Genomic DNA, 24,174 nt, shown 5'->3' on the forward strand with positions numbered 1-24,174 from the left:
GCTGCTCGTATCGGCCCATTGTGGATGCTGGTTTCACAGGCAACTTGTCCTCCCCATAGAGCCAGAAGCCATGTAAATCACGGCTTATTATCAATGCTGTTTCCGCACTTGGGTTGGTGTCACCCGGTGCAGTAATTCATGGTGTCACCCCCCTCATTGACCTCCTCCCATACTACACCCATACAGAATCCTTAGTAATGTTTTTTGTACTAATTTCCACATAAATAAATCGTAATTCCCACATATCACTGAAATCTAATGGTAATAACAACAACAACAACAACAACAACTATTATTATTATTATTATTATTATTATTATTATTATTATTATGTTTCCCCGCCTCTCCCGGTGGATCGAAGTGGGGTTACAGACTAATAAAAGCACAAGTGTTTACATAAAATTCAATTAAAAGCAGCTAAAAACAATAAAAAATCCAACATCAGACAATAACAATAGCATCAACAAGCAGGCAGGGATCATACACAGACAGGGCATGTCATTCATATCCGGGGGGGGGGGGGGGGCGGTATTCATATCAGGTGGGGTATGCTCGGCTAAAAAGCTCGGTTTTAACCGCTTTTCTAAATGTCTCTAGCGAGGTCGCCGAGCAGATCTCCTCAGGAAGACTGTTCCAGAGTCTCGGAGCCGTTGTTGAAAATGCTCTTTGTGAAGTAGCAACATACTTAGAGGTTGCTATCTCCATTTGGTTCTTACCTGATGTTCTAAGAGTGCGGGGTGGATAATAGTTGCGACATAGACAACAGGCAAAATTAAAATGATCTTTAAATTATATTATCATCGGCACAGAATACATGTGTTTACATATACATAGCTTCATGTGATTAAAGTGAAAATTTAGTAAAATGTGATTTAAAAAAAATTAAAAATATATATTTTTTTAAAAAAATTAAAAATAATTTTGAATTTTTTTAAAAAAATACTGGGGCCTCTCTTATCTCCTCCCACTGACCCTTACCCCACTCACACCATCTCTTCAGCATTTTAAAGAGATACAGGCAAATGCCACAGCCTGCTTCTGCCAAAATAAAGATGTTTGAGGAGCAGTGGTGTCACCCCCCCAGGGTGTCACCTGGTGGTGTGGTCCACACATCCCGCACCCCTCGAATGACACCACTGCCTTCAATAGACCTTGTGTTCCTTCTCATTTTTGCTCCTATCTTTCCCCACTGCTACTGCTAGGTGGCTCTTTCAGGCCTCCCTTCCTATATGTTATCACCTACCTCACTTTGGTGTCTCATCAGTCACAACAATGGTCTTCCAGGAATCATGCATGTAGATTAGTATATCTACTACCTTTCTCATTTTACCTGTCCATTTTATAGTTTAACCCAATTTTATGTCTGCAAATGCATTTTCTGGATGATCTTCTTGTCTTTTCTGTGCGTGACTGTCTAATAAAACTGAACCCAATTGCATGTCCATTCAGTTACAGATATATATGTGCTTACACACACCTACACAGACTTGGCGAATTTGTTCCTGAAGTTCTCTCTTAGTTACCACCCAGTGAAGTATATTGCTATGGGGACCAATGTTTCAAACAAGCCATTATCATAAACATCATGCTGTCTATCATACAAGAACAGTTTTCAGAGTTCTTCACTGTGATTTCATCACTTTGGAACGGACAGCTTCAGCCTACACTCTGATTTCACCAGTTAGCAGTTCACAGATTATACCCAATTTATTCCTGTAGTGCGAGAATAATTCTTTAAGCCTTTATTAAACATGTTCTCACATTTAAAGTTTCCATATGTCTGATGCAGCACTTTATGGAAAGAGTGAGCAGAAACTACTTCAGTCAGGTTAAAAGAATTGAGGGTTTTAATAGTACTATAAATAATCTTGATGATAAATAATGATGACGATAATAGGTTTTCAAATTCATAAAGAACAAGAATCACTGAAACCTATACCTGATGGAACTATGCCTGTTTCTGGGAGGTGAATGTTCAGGAGGGTGCACTTGTGGTTCAAGAGAACAAGAAACAGAGGCCCTGTTCAGACCAGACATTAAGGCTGGCCTGGGGGTGGAGTTGAGGCATCGTGTCTACATGACGCATGCCCCAACTCCACTCCCAGGGTGCCATGACACCGGGTGTCATTACATGTGGTGCACGGCATCCTGGCACTCCTCTGGTGCTACATACATATGATGCAGTTCCAAAGGAGTGCCACCAAGCCGTGGTAACACAGCTATGGTGTCCTTTCTAGGGTGCAAAAAAGGCTCCTTTTTATGCCCTGGAAAGGCCAGATCAGGGTCACAGCAGGGCTGCCAATAACCTGTGGTCCTAAATGGAGCCTGTTATCTGGGCCCTCTTCTTCACCTTCTACATCAGAAGAGGCCTCTTCTAAGTGGCAAAAGAGACTAGTATAACTCAAGAATTTCCGAACTGCATAGGCTATTTACTATTGATTACAAGAGCCAAGTAGAACAAAGGAATTTCTGGCAATGGTGGCTACTTCTTAGGAGTGCTTATTGACCATCCAAACCAAACAGGCCTAGTTCTGCTATGCAGGATGACAAAATGACAAAATGCTGCTGATAAGCTAGGTACCCATCTACACTTTCAGGGTGTCCCAAGAAAATTCTGGCCATGAATTCACCCCTTGCCTGCTTTGTGGTCTACTCTCACATGGTCCCAAGCTGCCTCTCACCCTTGCCGCTGCAGGTACATCATTTTGAGGCCAGAAGGAAGACCTAGCCATGCCAAGAATTTTGGTTGATTCCTTCTAACCTCAGAGATGTGTGTCCACTGTGATAGCACAAGTGAAGATAGCTACCATTGTCACCATGAAGAGACCAGAAAATCCACAGCAAAAAATGAATTAAATAAATGAAGGGTTAGATGGTGGAAACCCTGAATTGGATCAAGGCACCATGTCAACAGCCCAGAGTTGATTTGGGGCTTGGGGGCTGTGTGGTGTAGAGATCATGTGGCCAGACCAAAAGGAATTGAAGGTATAGGGCTAATGTAGACAAGTCTTAGGTCACAATGGTCCCCAAACTTTGCTCCTCCAGATGTTTTGGACTTCAGCTCCCAGAAATGTCAACCGTCATGACCAATAGCCAGGAATCCTGGGAGCTGAAGTCCAAAACATCTGGAGGCCCAACGTTTGGGGAGCACTGTGCTAGGAGCTTCCTTTGCTCTACTTCTCATAGGACCTTGGTGAACCTCTGCAACTGTACAATTTACAGAATTTAAAATAAGTATAAAGGGGGGACATTTTCCCATAGAAAATAAAATGATGAACTTTTGGTTTTCATTGTCTCTGAGACGACACCCATCTGAACCTTGCTGTTTCTAGTTTACCCCCAACCTTTTCAAGAACCCAGAAACAAAGTAGCAACATGGAACAGCAAAATTATAGTAATTACTTTTGAAGATCAAATGGGTACTTTCAGCCATGATTTCCAGGCTGCTATACTGTTTGGCTCCAGGGTTCTACCGAGCTGCATGACACATTTAATGGGGTGCGACATATACTTAAGTGTCATTACATTTTTTTTCTTGTTTGTGTCACTTTCAATCAGCTGTAGCCTCCCTCTACATATCCTTAAAATGCTCTTGGCTTTTACAAAATTCATAATTGACCTTTTCTGAAACCAGAATTAAAAAAGGTTATCTAGAAACAGGAGATCAGAAAAAAATAGTGAAAATGTGAAAGTTAATCAAATTAGAATTCAATGCCTGTGTTTTAATTAGGCCGTATCAATGTAACTCAGCAGTCTAAAATGTTAATGTGCAAAAAAAGAGCATAGAATAAGAAAGAAAGAAAGAAAGAAAGAAAGAAAGAAAGAAAGAAAGAAAGAAAGATGGCAAAGAAAATGAGCCCTCTGTTTAACAAATAGGTTCCACCTGTTTTATGGATACAATACTTCCCCATATTTTCAAGGTGTATTCATGTTTGTGTGTCTGCATATATCCACATATTCTTACACATACACATACACTCACATAGAACCATGTTTTAATCACCGATATATAGTGATATTCATACCTCAGTTAATGTCCTAACCTTGACTATTGTACCTCTTTTAATAGCAGATGTATTCTTTTTAAAAATCCTCTATCTCTGTGAGAGACACAGCATTCATATTATCGCTTTATTTATTTCCAGTAAAGGATAAACCCTGAGCCATTAAAATAATAACAGCTCTTATAGAGTGGTGTTACAGCTGCTTATACCCTCCAGCATGAGAATATTTTGTGGCCAGATTAAACCAAGGCTCATATGTATTCCATAACAGCACTGAGCAAAAATGCAGATATTAATTTTGGGTGAAGAATCTACCATCTTGGGAGTCTCATTTTTCATAAAGGGGGCACTAACCAAGCCAGTCTCAAACGCTTAAGGGAAGGAAGACAAGCTTGACAGACAGAGCCTTAAATATTTTTCTCCTTTCTGGTTGACTAGCAAAAGTAAAATTAATTATGGTAAAGAGTAGGAATATATGCAAATTGTCTTCATGTCTAAATGCCTCAAACTCTAGCTTTTCTTGACACATAATTTGAGACTATTTGGACTGTAGAATCCAGATCGGATTTTGAAGATTACACTCTTAGTTGATCTTTGGATGTCATGGTGGGCTACTAGGAACAGCCTTCATCCTGTCAACAGGAGATACACTATTTCAGGAATGACTCTGTAGTCATTTTGCTAATAACCTACTGGAACAGTCTTTTGAACCAACTCAAAAATGTGGATGCTGCTAAAGATCTACAAATTAATGCTCTCATGCCTACAAATAACAACCATTTCAACCTTAGAAAGAGGAAGCTATGCAGATAGGAGTAAGACTGAAATAATGTTTATCCTATTTCCCTTAAGTTTAAATGGGGCACATCAAATGTAAGCTACTCCTGATGGCCTACCATGATCTCCAAAACTGAACTTTGACTGTGGCCTTCATAACATGTGGAAGAATATGTGTGAGAGGTCATAGTTTAGTCTTCCCCACTATGCCATCCATACATGTAGAATATGTTGGAAATAGTTCTGTGCATGTATCAGTACCTAGATCATGAATCAGGTCTAGAACCATTCTATCTGGAGACTCTGAATGGGTAAGGATTGTCCCTTATGTGTAGAATCATAGAACTGGAAGTGACCTCAAGGGCCATCCAGTCCAATGCCCCTGCCATGCAGAAATTCCCAGTCAAAGCATCCAGCCTCTGCTTAAAGACCTCCAGAGAAGGAGACTCCACTATTCTCTGAGGGAGCGCATTCCACTGTCGAACGGCTCTTACTGTCAAGAAGTTCCTCCTAATGTTAAGGTAGAATCTCTTTTCCTGTAGCTTGAATCCTTTGTTCTGTGTTCTAGTCTAGAAAGAGCACGATAGCCATGGCGATGCAACAGGAAACCTACAACTATATATCAGTACGTATATTTCTGTACGTTTAGATGGCAGGGGGATTTAGGAGCCAGCTTGCAAAGGAGGCCTTCATAACACCCTGCCTCTCCCTACAGCAATGCATAATTACATTTTAAAAACAAACTTTGGGCCTATTCAGCATCTGCACTGTGCACCAGCTAACACTTCTACCAAATTTCTTAAGAAGGAAGTTTACGTAATGGAAACTTTATAATAGCATGTTGAATATTATGAGAGCCAGTAAGATATATTGGATTTGGCATTCAAGCCCCAGGTCAAACACAGTATTACCATGTAGCCACAGGCAAGTCATTGCTTCCAAATTTAGTCCCTCATCTGTGAAATGGAACTAATGGTGACCTTATAGGTCAAATGATGAGGATTCCTGAGATTAACTCTCTTGCTATTCACCAGAGATTTTGGGCCGGGGCAAGAGAGTGATAAAAATAAGTTATATTTTCTGGTAAGTTAGGATTACTTTCCAAGAATTTTGATTTCTAGCACTGGTATGCAAGGAGAAGGCATACAGAAGAGATGCTTCAACCTTTATGTTTGTACTTGCTGTTGACAATTCTGGCCTTCCTAGGTACACAGGTGTTTGCAGTTGTTAGATGCTGCACGAGTGCAAAACGCAAAGGAGCATCTACAGCAAGGACAGAGAAAGTTTGGTCATTGGACAATGCGACCCCACCTTTTCTAGGGTTCACCAAGCCCAGCAAGTCTCCCCAAGACCTCTGAAGAGCAATAAAAATGTTCAATTTTAGTGGGACAAACACTTGGCTATACTCTTTCCCAGCACCAATCCTTTTTTGAAAGTGTTCTCCCAAACAACTGAAATGAGAACCCACCACTGAAAGTCAGAAATTGGCAACAGAATAGCAAATGGAAGTGACGTGGACTTCCCTTTAAAAGAAAAGAAAAGAAAAGAAAAGGCACCTCTAAGTATACAGAAGGGTGCACCTCCCAAAAAACCTGCTTCACAGTTCTCGCCTTGGAAGTAACCTCCACTGGAAGAAGAGAAGTAGTTGTCAAAAGTCAGAGTTGAGTGGTGGCAGGAGATTCTTTCTTTAAAAGGCAATGTTACAAATGTCTTTTTTTTTTAAGGCAACACACAGCTCTGTGAAACCAAGTGAGAATGCTGAGGGTTGCCCCTCAATACCACCCCACACTGGAAGCATCAGAGAAACAACAAAATACCTCACTTGATAGCGGCACTTCAAAGTCAGAATCTGATCAGGTATGTAAGTAGAAAGTATATTCACTTTTTATTTTCTCCTCTGAAAATAAGAAGTGTGACTCATCATGTAAAACAAAAGTTATAACCTTGCTTTTAAATGGTGTATCCCCCACATCCTCAAGATCTTGGCCTTGGATTCCCTTGCTTTCTTATCTCAGCAGTGGCAGACTACTTAGCAGAAGGTAAACCATTAATCCAAGACTGGAAACACCCTCAGGGTTCAACAAGCTTCCCTCTTTAAGCATTTTCTGACTGCCCGGGTCACTTGTCAACCTAATCGGCAGTCTCCTTGCATAAGTTAAGGTCGCCGGTCGCAGCATCTTCAGTTTATCATGAAACAATTATCCCACTAGAATTGCCCTGATTCAGTAACAAGTGCTTTCAGCTGCAATTAGGTTTGCAGAGACTACACAAAGAACTTGAAAACCATTCACCAAGACAAATGAGCACTCTGGAAACCATGACTAATGGACAACTTCATGCAGTACAGCAGACACATGCACCTTCACTGCGGGTTTTTCCATTTTATTTTGTTAAAAACTGTTTCTTCAAGGTGGGTGCATTATGTTCAATGCATTACACTGGAAACAAACACAACATTTCTTTTACAAGCTCCTTTTGTGGAACCCTGATGCAAAGAACAATAGAAACTGGGAAATTTCAGTTGTTAATCTTTTCTTATGGAGACATCACTCTAGATAGGAAAACCTCTGAATCCCAGAGGAAGGGAAGGAGAGAGAAAAACAGAATTGTGGCAGCACCTTTAAGACTAACTGGTTTTCATTTCAGCATGACCTTTTATGGATATCAACCCAGTTCTTCAGATGCAGTACCGAATTGCATTAAGGCCTCAGGTCTAATGCTACCGAGTACTGTATCTGAAAAAGTGGGCTTAGATCAACGCATGCTAAAATATAAATCAGTAGTCTTAAAAATTCTACTAAACTGCTTGGGGCACATGGAGCTTTCCAACAACAGGAACTAGTGTAGGATGGTGGCACATCATCTATATAAAGCTTTTGTAGCTCCTCTTTTCCTACAAAACAACAAATACACCTCAGTCAGGGTGGGCAGCTATGGCCAGGGGCCAATTTCTGCCCAATTCCTCTCCTAGGCTTTATCCACATGACTTTTCAAAATACCTTGATTATTTTTTTTTGCTGCACCCAGTACAAAATGTTGAATATAATGACATTTGAGGAGGCTGCAGGTTCTGGGAGTGTTTTTGTGCATTTTGGGGTCTTTTGGTGGAGTTTTCAGGCAAAATTTATCTCTTCCATATCAGTTTTTTTAAAAAGAGGGTTGGAGGCACTGGCAGAAAGATTTACGGTTGGAAAAGTAGGACTTGGGTCCCCATCTCTGACTTGACTGTAACAAGAACATCCCAAGAAACACAAAGCAGGGGTGGCTAAGATGGAGTTCAAATAGGAGCTCTTTCTCACAATGCAAGAGCAAAACTGTTGCACTGGGAAGGAATTTAAAATGCTGCTTTGATTACTCGACTTCAATCATACTATAGCTATCTTGTGTATCACTCTGTGTAGCATACCACACTCCCCCATCCCAGGGAAAAAAAAATCTCACCTGCAACTACTGGGAATATTTATTCTGGATGGAAAGTCAATGAGATAAGGGGGGAAACAATGTAGTTTGAAACCACTTCAAGTGCTGCATCACCACACTATAGAATCCTGGGATTTGTAGTTTTACATGGTCTTTAGCATTTTATGCTAGTGTGCTGGTGCCTCACAAAACTACAAATCCCAGGATTCTGTAGGATGGAACCATGATAACTAAAGTGGTATCAAACTGCATTATTTCTACCATGGAGATGCACTCTCAGGCAAATATTTCAAGATAATTTTCTGTTGTGCCAACACTACAATACTGGAAACTCAAGATGTCAGATTATTGCAGCAAACCTTTTTTTTTAAATCAATATAGTCAGCCCTCCATATCTATGGATTCTTTATCCACAGATTCAAGCATCCATACTGAAAATATTAAAAAAAAATAAATTCCAAAAAGACAACCTTGATTTTGCTATTGTATTCAATGAGACTTGAGCAATCATGGATTTTGCTGTCCATGGAGATCCAGGAACCAAACACCAGCCGATATCAACAGCCCACTGTACTTTCCTAATAGCAAAAAGGCCAGCTTGATAAAACGGAAGGAGAGGAAGAATAACGTTTGTTGAGTAATGATAAATGGTTATACGGGTTACTGGGAAAAAAAGTATGATTCACAAGGCAGTGCAGAGATCTCTGTCAGTGGGAAGACTCTGGTCACTGAAAGTTACACTCAGGCATTAAAAACCCCCAAAGATATTAGCACACAAAACCTCCCAAGTCATGGGCTTTCATATACATGTGTAGCTGTATGCAGGCAGAGTGTTTCAATCCTTAAGTTTTGGGAAACGTTCAGCATATGTAATTCCACTTTGAGTGGAGATCTCGGCTTAACCCACTTTGGGGTACAACCCAGATATTAATGACCTTCTTGAGGATGCTAAATATTAATGGTGATTTGAACGTCTTAAGTGTTTTCTTCCATAGTCATGAGACCAAGAAACATGCTCTTCTTTTTTAATGGGGCTTTCCACAGATTAGTTGTTGGAAGTCAGCTTCTTGCCTTTCTGATGATAAATTTGGGTCATGGGGACAAAAAAAATCACATAAACTCAAGGCAACAGTTCTCTTTAAAATTAACTTCCCAACCCAAGCAAATGTGGATGTTGCAAATAATAACCAATATGAAGCAACCTACATGGGAATACTGGGCATATAATGAGAAGACATAACTCAATAGAAAAGACAATAATGCTTGGGAAAGTAGAAGGCCATAGGAAAATAGGAAAATCTCATTATAGGTAGATAGACTGAATCAAGGAAGCCATGGCTCTGAGTTCTCAAGACCTGAGCAAGGCAAATGATGCTAGGGTGACTTGGGTGCATTTCATTCATAGATTCACTGCAAGCTGAAGTTGATTCAATGGCAGTTAACAACAACAAAGCGTAAACTCTCCTATCGGCTATCATCTGATGAGCTTGATGCACCAGATCATCTTGGTAAAGCACACCTTCTATTACAGAGTTTGAAGTCATGTTAACTACCTTGCATGGTTTTTAAACTCACCCTTGCACTCTGGCCAGCAATAAGCTGATCATCTTCAGTCTGAACACTCGTCCGGCTGCGAACATCATAATCTTCTTGCTCAAAGTCAGAATCATCTTCTAGCTCTTCGGGAGTCTGGGTTTTAAAAAGAGAAAGGAAAGAAAAGGAGGCAGACTTAGAAAAGGAGCAGACAAACCCCACCAATAACTAAGTTCCTGTTTCATCAGCTACCTGCCTAGAGAACTCAGTTTCATCTTCATTTTAAATTAACTTGCCTGCAAAGGCAGGCAGGATCCCAAATTGAATTGTCCAGGGGAAAAAAATGAAGGTGTACCAACCCGGCTCTTTTACAACTGGCATTCATCATCTCCTTGCTGTGATTTCTCTTAACTCTGTTAACTGGGTGAGCGTACATTTTGCAAACTAACACCCATAGGACGTGTTCTTCCCCTCTGGAATGTTATATTTCAAAATAATTGTATTTGGTCCCTGGAAAAAGGAAGACCAATAATATTATGGTGCCAAACTGATTGCAAAATCTTTCAAGAGATTAAGGAAGTATCTGCAGAAAAGGCACCTTCAGCTGGGAGCCAAAAAAGCACCCACTCCTTCAACTGAAATTTAAATTGGACACATTCTGATGTGTAACTTATTTATTTATTACTAAGCAGGTCAAAAGCATTTGGTGATAGAATGAACCCTTCATTGTGAGGTTGCAAACAAGATTGCAATATCACAGATCTCTGCTTGTGTGCCTGTCATAGTCCCCCTTCCCTGCATTCCCCAAGATGTTTTCTGGGTCCCAGAGGTGGAGATGACCTCTATCTCAAAGGGAGAGATGCATCATAGCAGAAAGAATGTGGCAAAGGTATTTGTTAGTGATGTCTCTTTTTGTGTGTGTTTTCACCTGTGTCAAACGACGTACAGCCACGGGATACTAGGGGCAAAAATAGAACCACGAAATCCCTCTTCCAAGGGAATGAGAGATTTGATTAGTGAGATAGCTTTGTGTTGTTTTCACAGTCCATTGGAGGACAAATATCCCTTACCCCCAATGCAAGTCTTTGCTTTGCTATTTTTGCTGTTCTGCCTTTAACTCTCACGTGAAATCAGCAGGAGTTCTGTTGCACACATTAGAAGAAAACAGTCAAGGTAACCTTATTCTAACAAGGGAATGGGGGAGAGAAGCTTAGCTCTCTTATCTGAAGCACACTCATTGTTCACCTCCCTCTACAGAGGCAAGCTGTGCTATGTGCCTTGAGGGCCCATCAAGTGGCTACTGAAGACCAAAGGATTGCAAGATTCAAAGGAGCACTGGGTCTCTGACACTGTGCAATGTTTTCCTATCTTCTCCTCGATCTTCTGCATGCACAAGGAACATCAACTGTTAGCTACAAAGAGAGTGTAGTCCTCCATTTGATATTCCTGCTGCAACCAACAATGAAAATTAACAGCAGCCAGGAAAAAGACTAATAGAGTCTCTATCAGACTATGGGTTATCTAAATATTCATAAAATCACCTTATTTATTAGAACATGTACATAGAGATGGGAAACCTTTAGCCAACCCCCCCCAGGTATTTTGGACAAAAGTTCCCATCAGCTCTGTTCCAGATGATTTGGACATCAGTTCCTATCAGCCTTGTCCAAGCTGGCCAATCAAAAGGAAATTGATTGCCATGCCCTATGAGGAATGACTTAGGGAGCTGGGGATGTTTAGTCTGGAGAAGAGAAGGATAAGAGGTATTATGATAGCCCTGTTTAAATACTTAAAGGGATGCCATATTGAGGAGGGAGCAAGCTTGTTTTCTGCTGTTCCAGAGACAAGAATGTGGAACAATGGATGCAAGCTACAGGAAAAGAGATTCCACCTCAACATTAGGAGGAACCTCCTTAAAGTAAGGGTTGTTTGACAGTGGAAAAAAACTCCCTCAGAGAGTGGTGGAGTCTCCCTCCTTGGAGGGCTTCAAGCAGAGGCTGGATAACCATCTGTCGGGGATGCTTTGATTGAGATTTCCTGCATGGCAGGGGGTTGGACTGGATGGCCCTTGTTGTTTCTTCCAACTCTATGATTCTATGAATTAGTGGAGATGAAAGGACAATCTTGAAGGTTAAGGTTCTCTCTATGTAGTGGCTAAATGACTGAGCACATAATCAGGAAGCCCTGAGATCTGTTTTGCTTTTGTTTTGAACCCATTAGGCTTAAGGCAAGTCACAGTCTCAACCTCTAGTAAAGAGTTAATAAGAACGTCTTGCCTTCTAGGGTAGCTGTAGTAGAAAATGCATATGGACCACTCTGAATGCTCTTTATAAATGCCAATGGTTATTCACAACATCTTGCACCACTTTAGTATTAATGTTGTATGGAATCTCATTTTGAGAACTCAGAGGCTGTACAGACTGGCGATAAACGCCAGCATCAGGGTGCAGTGGGGGTGTGGTGATCACACGCCATGTGCCTTGACTCAGCCCCCATGCCAGCATGACGCTGCATGCCCCACTGCACAGTAGGAGGCATCATGGCACTCCCTTGGCACAACGTGTAATAATAATAATAATAATAATAATAATAATAATAATAATAATAATTTATTTATATCCCGCCTCTTCTGCTTTGAGGATCGAGGTGGGTAACAGCAAAGTTAATACAATATACAACAATAAAAACAACAAGCCCCACAAGACCCTGACCCAACCCCCCCTCCCCACTATAAAATCAAACAGTAAAAAATGGTTAAAAAGTACATAACAATACATCAAAATTAAAAAACAAACCAGAAATAAGAAAAATAATAAAAGGGGGTTCTGGACATTATCAATCGGGGAAGCCCTACAAGAAGAGAAAAGTTTTTGTCACCTTTTTAAAAAGCCTTGAGTGAGGATAATTGGCGAATCTCTTCCAGCAGGTTATTCCAAGTTTTTGGAGCAGTGACAGAAAAGGACCTCTGGGAGGTCACCGCCAGTCTGGTCTTTCTAGATTGTAAGATTTCCTGGAGGATCGGAGTGTGCGGGAAGGATTGTATGGGAGGTCTTCAGTAGCAGGCGCCAAAGGAGAGGTGAAAAGCTGTGGCGCCAGCAGCTATGATGCCCTTTCTGTGATGCAGAAAGGCCAGATTGGGGTCACGGTCCTGATCCAGCTAGGAAAGGGGTGGTGTCCCACCACTCCTTAGGCACTGTCTACACAGCCCCTCAGCTGCAGAAAGGGTAATGTTTTGGCTAATAATCCCCAGGCTTTCTGAAATATAAGCACTTTGTCTAAGCAGCGATTTGGGGTCATGTAAATCAAGGTAAAGGAGTTTCCCGTTCAGAGTGAGGGCAGGAAGCTTTACCCTCACTCTTATGAGGCTTTTGTTATACAGGCTGAGTTTCCCTTATCCAAAATTCCAAAATCCAAAACTGTTCACATGTGTGGCTGAGATAGTGACACTTTTGCTTTCTGACAGTTCAGTGTATACAAACTTTGTTTCATGCACAAACGTATTACAAATATTGTGTATAAAATTACCTTCAGGCTACGGGTATAAAGTGTATATGAAACTTAAATGAATCTCATGTTTAGGTTTGGGTCACATTTCCAGCATATCTCATTATGTATATGCAAATATTCTAAAATTTGAAAAACTCAGAAATCCAAAACGCTTCTGGTCCAGAGCATTTTTGATAAGGGAGACTAAACCTGTATTGCCTTGTAGCTTAGTAAGGCTTCATCTATACTATAGAATTAATGGAGTTTGACACTGGTTTAACTGCTGTGGCTCAAGGCTACGGAATTCTGAGATTTGTAGCTTTGTGATATATTCAGCCTTCTCTGTCAGAGAGCTCTGTTGTCACAACAAACTATAAATCCCAGGATTCCATTGGTTGGAGCCATGACAGTTAAAGTGGTGTCAAACTGGATTAATTCTGCAGTCTGGTAGCAGCCTAAGTCTGTGGCATCCTGCAGCTACTGCAGGAAAGGGTGGTCCTTTTTCTTTCTTCCTCACTTTTTAAAACTCAAGGGTTGCTGCTCATGAAAACTCAGTTTCATGCTATTTCATTTACTATAAGCTTCAACAGAATTTTCTCTGGATGACTAGTAAGTGACCCTGGATGACCACTATCATAGCATTTGGCACGGCTCATTTCCTTCAATAACCTGAAACAATCTATCCTCCAGTCACCCTTTACAGACTGTATAGCACCCTATGATCTACTGATGGCATCTTCTTTTTAGCATTCAGGGGATTCCTTTATGGGTGTAAACACTAAACTTTGGATCCTGTCTCGCCTTGTCCATTTTTAAACATATCACAAATTTCTAACATGCAGACACAGAATAAAAGTTTACAAAGGACAGTGCAGGAATACTAACCACCAACTGAATTTTTGGCTATCAACAAAGATAATCACACAAAGAGCAAAATTCTGATCTGGAAGTTACCAAACTGTTGTGGGCTGATAGCTATTCATTTTCTTGGATACCTGGCGTCTCTCCTTCTCTCTGAAGTTCCTTTCCTGTCATTACCAAGGCCCTAGATTCAAGATGTGGGCCAACATCTGGAGAGTATGTGAGAAAAGTAAACTTTGCTTGATCTAAGTTGCTAAGAATTGCTTATACTAATACTTTGTGTTGCTTGGTTTTAGACCTACTTAGATTTGGGGAATAATTGGATGCTACTGCTTTGATTCAAGGCTGCCATTGCCAGTGTTTTTTCCATACCATCTCCACAGCTCTCGAGAGCCAAGAGGCATTGTGTAAGCCACTCATCCAGGGATGTTTCGAAACAGCAATCTCGTTGCTTAGGAATGAAGAAAATATGCAGCAGAGGCAGAACCGCATGAGCTGATCCATGATAGCATCACACACTACCTCAGAGGTTGAGGCTAGAATGGTTTGTTTCACCAGACCCCATCTCCCCCAGCACAGTTTGCCCTGTATTACTGGTAACTATACAAAGCTCCTGGAAACAGGCTGACTGACCCTAAAGCATGGTAAGCATCCAGTGGTCTATTTTTGATCATAATATTACAATCAAGGAAGTAGAGTAAAATTACAATCAAGGAACTAGAGTAAATAAGAACAAATATATGAATTGATGTTTGGAGATTTTAAGGAACTAATAGAGATGTATAATTCAGTATTAGTATTTTATTGACTGTTCAATTGCATTGTATTATTTTAATGATGTAATCCCGCTTCGATCCTTGGAAGAAGCAGGACATATAAATAAAAATTATTATTATTATTATTATTATTATTATTATTATATAAAAGCTGGACTAGCACCAGTGCGGTTTGAGTGTTGGACTAGGGTTGCATCTGCACTGCAGAAATAATGCAACCTGACGCTGCTTTAACTGCCCTAATAATAATAATAATAATAATAATAATAATAAGATTTATTTATAGCCTGTCTTTTCTCAAGGAATCAAGGCGGGTTACAACACCTTGAAAACCATAATATACAATGGAGTAAAATATCAGTTACCATTAAAACAAATTCCCCCCCCCCCCAAACACCCCAACCCAATTAAAAAATTACAATCAAAGAACCAGAATAAAATAAGAACAAACATAATGGCTCAATGCTATGGAACCCTGGAATTTGTATTTTGGTGGGGCACTAGACATCATGGCATACTGGTTTGTGTATTGGACTACGACTCTGGAGACTAGGGTTCAATTCCCAGATCAGCTATGGAAAGTCACACCTCCTCTGAACAAATCATGTCCAGAAAACCCCATGATAGGTTTGCCTTAGGGTAACTGTAAGTTGGAAGCTCTCTGGTAGAGAAGGCTAAATAGCTTAAAAAACTACTAACCCTAGAATTCCATAGTATTGAGCCATGGCAGTTAAAGCAGTGTCAAACTGGATTATTTCTGCAGTGCAGATGCAGCTTAGGACTCCAGGAACCCCAGGGTTCAAATCCCTGTTCAGCCATGGAGATCCACCTCCTTCAGAGAAGATGACAGCCACAGATGCTGGCGAAACGTCAGAAAGAAACTCTGCTAGAACATGGCCACATAGCCTGAAAAACCCACAAAAAACTATGGATGCCGGCCATGAAAGCCTTCAACTTTACAAATGCTGGACTGGAATCTGTTCATGAAGAGGAGTATGACACAGTATTCCTTTAAAAAAATGCTTAAGCAATATAATGAAATTCTGATTCCATGTCACCATTTAAATAGACTATACTCCCTGAGCTGAAACGATCAGGTAGAAAAGCAATGATGACAGCAGCAGGAGAGACATCCCACAGTGGCTTGCCTTTTGAAGGAGGAGGATAGAAAACCAAAGCAAAGGAGAGAAAAAGACACACATTCTCTGTCATCTTGGGCTTTTTGAGTTGCGTTTCATTCTAAGAACTTGTCCATAAGTAATTGTGACAAAACAATATGTAGCAGGGGGCATCTAAAGTGATGGAAGAATGAGGCAGTGTTGTCAATTACGTTCAATTTCAGCTGCTGAGATTAAGTGGCTAAATATATTACATTGGGCATATTTCTCGCTCCTTGCCTTGGACTCCCAAACATGTTAGGGAGGAGAATTAATTTCCCTAGAAGCACCATCTCAGTATAGACATCATATATATTTTCTTACACTTCTGTTTCCCTTCCCTACGGCCAATAAAATATCCCAAAACCGAGATGAGGATTTGCCTCTTTTGTAAAAATTAAAAGCAGGGTGGTGTGGGTGGTGGAAAACCCTTCGTGCAGCTGGGAAAAGAAAATAGGGTTTATTTCCTACATGCCATTAAGACAAACATCTCCGATGATTTCATTGTTCCACAGTGTGTACCCTGAACAATTATTGGAGGGTGATGAATACCTCTGACAGACAGCCTGATGTGATTACAAGTCATTTTGAATGTTCAAGTTTTCAGAAAAGGGTTTAAAGAGCAAAACGTGAGTCTTATATTATGTTTTAGAAAAGAGATTGGGAGTTCTCATTTAGAAGATCTAGTACATGCCAAGCTCATGCACTCCATTTTCTCTGATGGTGGCATTGCATAAAAGGCCACTCAATCATGCCACCCAGAAGATGACACAACTCCTTTGAATTCAAGTGTCACACATGTTTGGGACCTTAAACAAGCAGTGGGTGGCAATGTTGAAAAGCCACCTTCAAACCTATTCCTTCCAATTATTAGGTGCTGTAGTTTATTAACTGCAGGAGGAAGGGGAGAAAAGCATGCCTGATAAAATCAAATCAACTGGTTACTCAACGCTGAAATGACAGTTTCCCTAACTGAATAAACATTGAAAACGACCCCTTTGGAGATGCAGTGAAGCAGCAAGTTAATTTATTTATTCATTTAGATATTACGAATACCTATCTCGTACCCTGAGCTCCATATGTACATTAAATAGGCACAAATGGTTCCAATCTTCATTACACAATTCAGCTATGGTAAAGGCAGGTATCTAGATACCCTGGGGAAGGTTTAATTTCTATGTAAAAGAGGGGAGCATGTAAAGGGAAGGAGCTGCATGCATATTACTTTCGAAGTGGTTTGGCATTAAACTGCTGACTGGCAATAAATGGCTGGTCTACAATTTCCAGACGCCCCTTCCAACCTTGTCCTCCTTGCCTTTCTGTGGAAAAAAAGAGCAAATATGTTTATCTATTTTGCTGTTGTCATTATGTATCAGGGGAAATATCACCCTACAACTAAAATTAAGAACTGGGCTGAAGTCATGAGAAGACATATCTCATTAGAAAAGACAATATTGCTTGGTTGGTAAAGTGGAAGGCAGTAGGAAAAGAGGAAGAGTATTACAGGTAAATAGACTCGATCAAGGAAGCCATGGCCACCTAAGACAGATAAGAGGCTCTTCCAGACCATGCTGGCTCTGTCACTTATAGGGATGTAAAAATGCCTGTCTTGACTTCATTGTGTTTCTTTGAACCTCCATTTCATTTCATTTCATTTTCTTTTTGCCTTTGTTTCCTACTGGAGATTATGAATTTTCTTTTCTCATTGAAATTCACACAAACACTTTTTATGCATTTCCCTAATTTGTGAATTTATTAGTGCCATTTACTTAATTTGAGCAACCATCCCTATTGACCAGAGTGTGTTTCTGCCCACTTTGTTCAATTATGTGCATTGCAGACATTCACATTTTGAAATAAGTGTATTCATCTCATGCCTGTTTTCCCCACTTCATTTTAATCCACCTCACAGGGTTGCTCTGAGACAAAATAGTGCCATGAGGGAAAGATGCAAACCTATTAAAAAATAAGACCTTACTCACAAGTGTTATCTGCCCTTGCTGGATTTGTTCCAGATTTCTTTTGATGTCAATGAAATCTTGCAGATGACAAAACAATGCAAATATCAAATAGCATTCGGGTCCCTTTTTGCCTTCCATGATACTTCCCTTCTAGGCCCAAACTTCTTCATTTCCCTGGGCGACTTAACTTACCCTTATCATCAGAACAGCTTTCCTGATGTCACGAACTCCATCATAAACCAAGCGGGAGGCATCTATGAACTCGTTCTCTTCAAACGGCTGCGGGACGTTTGCACTCAATGCTTCAATGGCGACTTCGACTTGTTCAGCAAAACGTGGCATAACTAGATTAAACCAAATGAAAGGCAATGAGAATGTAGGCCTCCTTTCTTGCCTTGTCCTTGGGCATTAGTACTTTCTAGCAGGCCTGGAACGCATGTTGTTTGTCATACCATCAGGACAGGAAAATAGCTTTAAGCCAACAGGGTAAATGTGGGAAACTCTGAAGGGAGGAAAGCCTTCCTTATCTATCACCTCCAAGAGTCCATGATGAAGAATTTAACAGTTAATGTTACATACAGTGTAGCAATTGGTAAATGCATGTGCTTTGAGTTCAGAAAATTATTGGCTCCAAACTCCTCTCTATGATGTTCATTACCTGGAATTAGAGAATCTGGCAAAACATGATCGTTCCTCAGAACCCCAGGAGGTTATTTGAGAGCTTGGCTTCCCCAAATGAGAATGAAACATTCTCTCCATCCCCACATTGCTAGCACTGCAGTAACTTAAAAACTTCACTTGAGCATTTAGGACACTGTTGGCATTCCAAGAAAAAGGGCAGGCAAATTTGTCAGTAGTTGTAAAATAGTTTGCACTGTTTAGGTGAACCACATATTAACAATACTATTCACTTAGAATTAAATACTGATGGGGTTAGGGGTTTTCCTATCTCCCCCCTGCCCATTACATTTGCAGCTCTAAACAGGTTATTTACCCGAGAGGTATATATTTTTGCCCAAATCTAATTGTTAATCTCAGCTAGAGTAAACTACTGATTCAATGGAAGTGTCATAAATTAATTGAATAAGTTGCCATTGACTCACTGGGACTGCTCTACTTGGGACCAACAAATGATCGGAGGCCTTCACCTCTTGAAAGTGTTAACCAATAGGACAACTTTTAATTTCTTCATAGCCATCTTTAACAGATGCAGAGCAATTAGATCAAAAACCTCCGATTTGGGAGAAAACAAAACTGACTTGTTCGTCCATCATTTTTCAAGGGTGAGGAATTCCAGGTAAAAGCTTGTAGGTGCCCATATCTGAAAGTCTAATTTTGTAAATCAGTCACTGAACACTATCTGGTCAAATCATGTCTCCTTGGCTACAGCTCTGGTTTGTTTTGGAATTCAGATGTGGGTTGTCTTGACTACTCTACAGCATGCCTGGTAGATGACTTTGAATTCATAGAGTGCAGTAGCCTTAAAATTGAACAAAATGTCCCACATAATCTTTTACTCACTCTGCTATTTTAGCTCACAAACTCTAATATAGCTGGTCATGAACAAGTAAGCTGGTTCTTGCTCACAGTGCTAAAATCTAACACACACGAGGTTCCTTAAAGTACATATGAAAGCAACCTGTTTCTAAATTCTAGCAGTGTGTAGAACATGAAAGATGCTAATGGCCATATGCGAGCAATTCCCAGTATGAATGGTTGGGGCATACATGCATACTTTATGAATATATGCATAATGGGCACATTCCGTTTTTATTTCTGCAGTATAGAGGCCTCGCTTTGGCTTTGATAGCTGGCAAAGGGAGAAAAATCTTAGAAGACTACTTTGCAGAGTTGCACAGAAGTGATAATCACACTGAATGATCTTTTGGAATGGAACTCATTTGAAATGGAACTATGCTGGGCTAATGCTCAGCATTTGCATGGTATAGACAAGAAGCCAAGGAAGGGCCCAACCATCAGTTCTGTTATTGGCCAAGTTGTTAGCACTGAGGCTAAGGAGTTGAACTTAAAAGATGCAAACCCTGATTTGCTCTGTATTTATGTGGCAAACGGGAAATTTCGGGGGGGGGGGGCTTTTTCTTTCTCCTTGCCAGAAGTCACTGCAATACTGTGGACATTTTGTTTGTTTGTTGAAGAGAATATTCACACATTTGTATATGGTGCACATATTGCAATGTCTGCAGAATTAGAAAATGCAACTGTTGCCTTCTTGTGTGCATCAATACTGCAAAAGGAGTAGCAATGGGTGACTGCTTCTTCTTCTTTTTATATCTGTGATGAAACATCCCATCCTGTGGTGTGTGTGTGTGTGTGTGTGTGTGTGTGCTTATCTTCACAAAGGGAAAAAGAAATTAGTTTTGCACAGGAACAAGGGTTTTATGCTAATTATACTTGGAACAAATTTTGAAAATTATGATTGCACCAGAAAGGTGATGTCTGGAGGGAGCTGTCAAAGGCTTACAGTGCAGCCTTGTGATCTTGAGATGACCAGATTTACAAATAACCTCTGCAGGAGTGAGATTTTCTCCTCACATTCCTATTGAAATTTCAAACCAAGATGTAGCTGCTATGCCATGAACTCCCTAGGTATCCTTAGGCAAGCCTTGCTTGTCATTCAGATCAGCAATATGGAGATGCCAACACTGATCTGCCGTATGAGATCATTGTGAAACTTCGGGTCATAATGGCCAAAATATACTGCCAGTCCCAACTACCTGGATGACTCTTGTAATCTTGGCACCTCAGAAAAAATCTTTCAACATTTGAACTACCATCCAAATTGGATTCACCACCCCAATGGACATGGAAGCCATGAGCATGCATATGTCTGCTATCATAATGGTTTGTAAATTGCTCCGACAAGGGCATGGAGGATCAAGTATTTACTCCATGTAGCACCAGGGTTTAAAAAAAAGCCAGTATGGTTTAGTGTCTGAGTACTGGACTAGAATACCAGGAGACCTATTGAGTGAGTGAACTTGGACAAGTCACACTCTCTCAGCCTTAGAGGAAGGCAATAACAATCCCCCTCTGAATAAAGCTTGTCATGAAAATCTAGACTTGGTTGCTATAAGTGAGATGCTACTTGCTGGCATGTTAACAGCAAGACACTGAGGTTTCTCCTTAGAATGACCTATAGGTCCTGTCATGAGGTTACTGTCTTTAATACCTACACCAAATCAGGTATTTTTGAGGGATATAAAGAATCACAAATGAACACCAATTAATCCTGTTTGCAGCTGTTTTCAAATTTAATGTGCCACCCACCCTTTCTCCAAGAAACCTGAACTTCTTTAACATAAACATTTACTTCAAATGGCCCCTTCCCTTGAGCTTTGGTGATGGGTCATATTTTCATCATTTTTTTTAAAGGAGTGCTAGGGGAAAGGGTCTAACATAACATATACCAGTTAAAGAGGTGGGAAAGGAATCCTAAACTGAGCCAAATCTTATTTGGGTGTATCCACACTGCAGAAACAAAGTGGGTTGACACCACTTTAATTGCCATGACTCTATCCTACAGAACCCCGAGATCTGTAATTGGGTGAGGCACCAAACCTCTCTAACAGACCAGTATTCCACAGGATGGAACTGTGACAGTTAAAGTACTGTTGCCCCTCCATTTTCATGGGGGATCTATTCCAGAACCCACCCACCCCACCCCACCCCCACAAAATGGAGGCTCACGCATATCCAAGCCCCATAGGCTTGAATGGAGCATGTGCCTGTGAGTGTGTGCAGGGCATGTGCCACGGGGCGCGCCCCATTGGAAACAAAGAAGGTCGCCCTGGCATGAATATTCAAGGTTGCAGATCCCAGATCCACACATTAGGAGGGGCGACTGTAGTGTCAAACAGCTTTATTTCTGCAGTGTGGAAGAGCTGCGTGTGACAATTCATGGTAGATCTTTTGGAAAGGGATCTGGCACCAGAAACATCCTTCTGCTGTCTCATCTTCCCCTGTGTGTCTTCCTCCGCCTCCAGAAACTTAAGTCACGCAGGATGCTAAGGAAGCAGGATTAAAATCCCCAACAGCAGTGAGAATTACGCTGGCAGAAAGACTTAGTCCAAGTTGGCAGGAGCAACCTATGTACTTAACCTTTTCCAGCCCTCTTCTCTGCCCTTTAATGAATGTTTTTCAAAAGACACATTATCTTAATGCGATCTGGTTATTGTGTTAACACAGTTAGAGCTGATGATGCATAATCTCTGTTGGGGGATGATGACAAACAAATCCCTTAGATTTAAAAAAAATTCCAAAGAGCAAAAAGTGCTTCTTTTGTGTTTGGAAGAACAAAGTTCACCTCCCTCCTTTCATATTGCTGAACTCTGTGCACCATTTGAGAACCTCCATTTTCTCAAAGCTTGGCAGAAGGAACTCTCCGCCTAAGTGGTACACTTTGCACATGACTCACTGGAGTGAAGCCTGTTACAGGAATTAATCTATCCAAAATAAAATTATTCTGCCAGACTTTTTTGTACTGACATCCTTAATAATGCCTCCGTGGGTGCATGCTTCAAAGTGGTGACTTCCTATTCAGTGTGCACAGCATGTCAACACCTGACACTTTGGAAAAGGGCAAAAAAACACTCCCAAATGCCTGCATGTCCACATCACTTAGTAGAGACTTTAAATTTGCTTCTGAACTCAATTCAAATAGTTTTGACCTACAAAGCCCTAGACAGCTTGGGGCCAGGATGTCTGAAAGACTGCCCCCCTCTCATATGGCCCTATCCAAAATTTGAGCTCCTTAGGAGATGTGTCCCAACATCTCATGAAGTTAGGAGGTTATGAACACATAACAGGGCTCTTTCCATAGGAACACCCTGACTGTGGAACTCCCTACCCAAGGAAATTAGACTGGCTCTAACTCTTTTGAGTTTCAGGTGGGCAGCCAAAACAGTGCTAATCTACATAGCCTTTAACTATTTTTAGATTCGACTTGACATTGGCTCTAAATTGCTTCTAAAATGATTTAATGTGTTTAAAAAAGTTTTATCTTTGTACTGTTTTAATTGCTTTTATTTGTTCACCCCCTTGGGAATTGTTATAGGCTAAGAGGTTATATAGAAATATCTTAAATAAAATAAAATAAAATAAATAACTCTTGCCCACATATATGGCTTGTTTCACCTACCATAGCCATGCGAGCCACTTATGCTGGAGACCTAAATACATTCAGTTCTTCATCAGTTTTCCCCATTACCTGCATACTCTTGCATCTTTAAGAAGGACATTCTCCAATCTAATAAATCTAATCGAAGGGGAATTTTTTGTCCTGGAGATATAGCAGGTAACATTCCTCCCCCTTCATTAAAATTCACCTCTCTAAACACAGTTCCTATTGCAACAGGCAATCCTGGCTCCAACATCTGCTTTGAAGTACACTGGAAGCGCTGAGCAGAAATGGAAAAAAATGGAAAAAAAATGAATCCACGTGTTTTATGGTCTTTTAGCTTGGTATATGCAGAGCGGGTCACAGATTGCAGCCCAAGGCACAGCAATAAGAGGCTGAAGTACTGAATATTTTAAAGGGATTATTTACTTGATGCAACCTAAGAGTTTTGCTGGCATCTTAAAAATATGAACATACACACACATAAACATTAAGATGGGAAGTTCCTGTACACTGTAGTTGGTGTAGCCCCTGGAAACTATCCAGGATGAGATGTCCTTGATACAGCAGTTACATAATTTATTGATTTTGAAGTAATTTAATTCCGTTATTACATGTTGCAAACTAGCAGCTTGGATATGGCAGACTCGGCCTGCCCCCTAAAAGTGAAGAGATTGTGCAAACACCCACTTCTTCTTGATTCTTTTCAATACACTTGTTTCCATGGGCAATGGCTGCTTCAGCACCACTGTTCCTTCTTGCCTGTTCCTCCTTTCTGATTCAGTGTTCCCAGAGGAGTGAGCCCTGAGGTTGCATAGTAAATGGATGAAGTTGCCAAGTTACATAGACCATTATATCTAATGACTTGACAATGTTATTGAAGGAAATTGAGGGCACGTAAATAAAATCTGAGTGCAAAGGCATCACCAAAAGTGGAGTCATTTTCTGACACATCCAAAAATGTTTAAGAGAATAAAACCACTACGGTTGAAAATCTAGATCAGCTAGTTCACATCTTCAACATTTTAAGAGAATAAAACCTTTATGGTTGAGATCCGAGAT

General features: G+C 40.6%; 1 protein-coding gene across 7 annotated transcripts in view; it reads right to left on the reverse strand.

Moving 5' to 3' along the window:
• Positions 1 to 24,174, reverse strand: part of LOC149313245 (catenin alpha-2) — a 609,699-nt gene that overhangs the window by 40,640 nt on the left and 544,885 nt on the right. For all 7 annotated transcript variants that reach the window (XM_089526338.1, XM_089526340.1, XM_089526339.1 and 4 more), the window contains 2 exons: positions 18,168 to 18,319; positions 9,777 to 9,890 (listed from right to left, as the gene is read on the reverse strand). In XM_089526338.1, the coding sequence (XP_089382464.1) occupies positions 9,777 to 9,890; positions 18,168 to 18,319 (266 nt within the window). The remainder of the gene's footprint in view (positions 1 to 9,776; positions 9,891 to 18,167; positions 18,320 to 24,174) is intronic.

Source organism: Sceloporus occidentalis, unplaced genomic scaffold (genome assembly GCF_023333645.1).
Source record: "Sceloporus occidentalis isolate IW3139 unplaced genomic scaffold, rSceOcc1.0.p SCAF_5, whole genome shotgun sequence".
Classification (NCBI taxonomy): domain Eukaryota; kingdom Metazoa; phylum Chordata; class Lepidosauria; order Squamata; family Phrynosomatidae; genus Sceloporus; species Sceloporus occidentalis.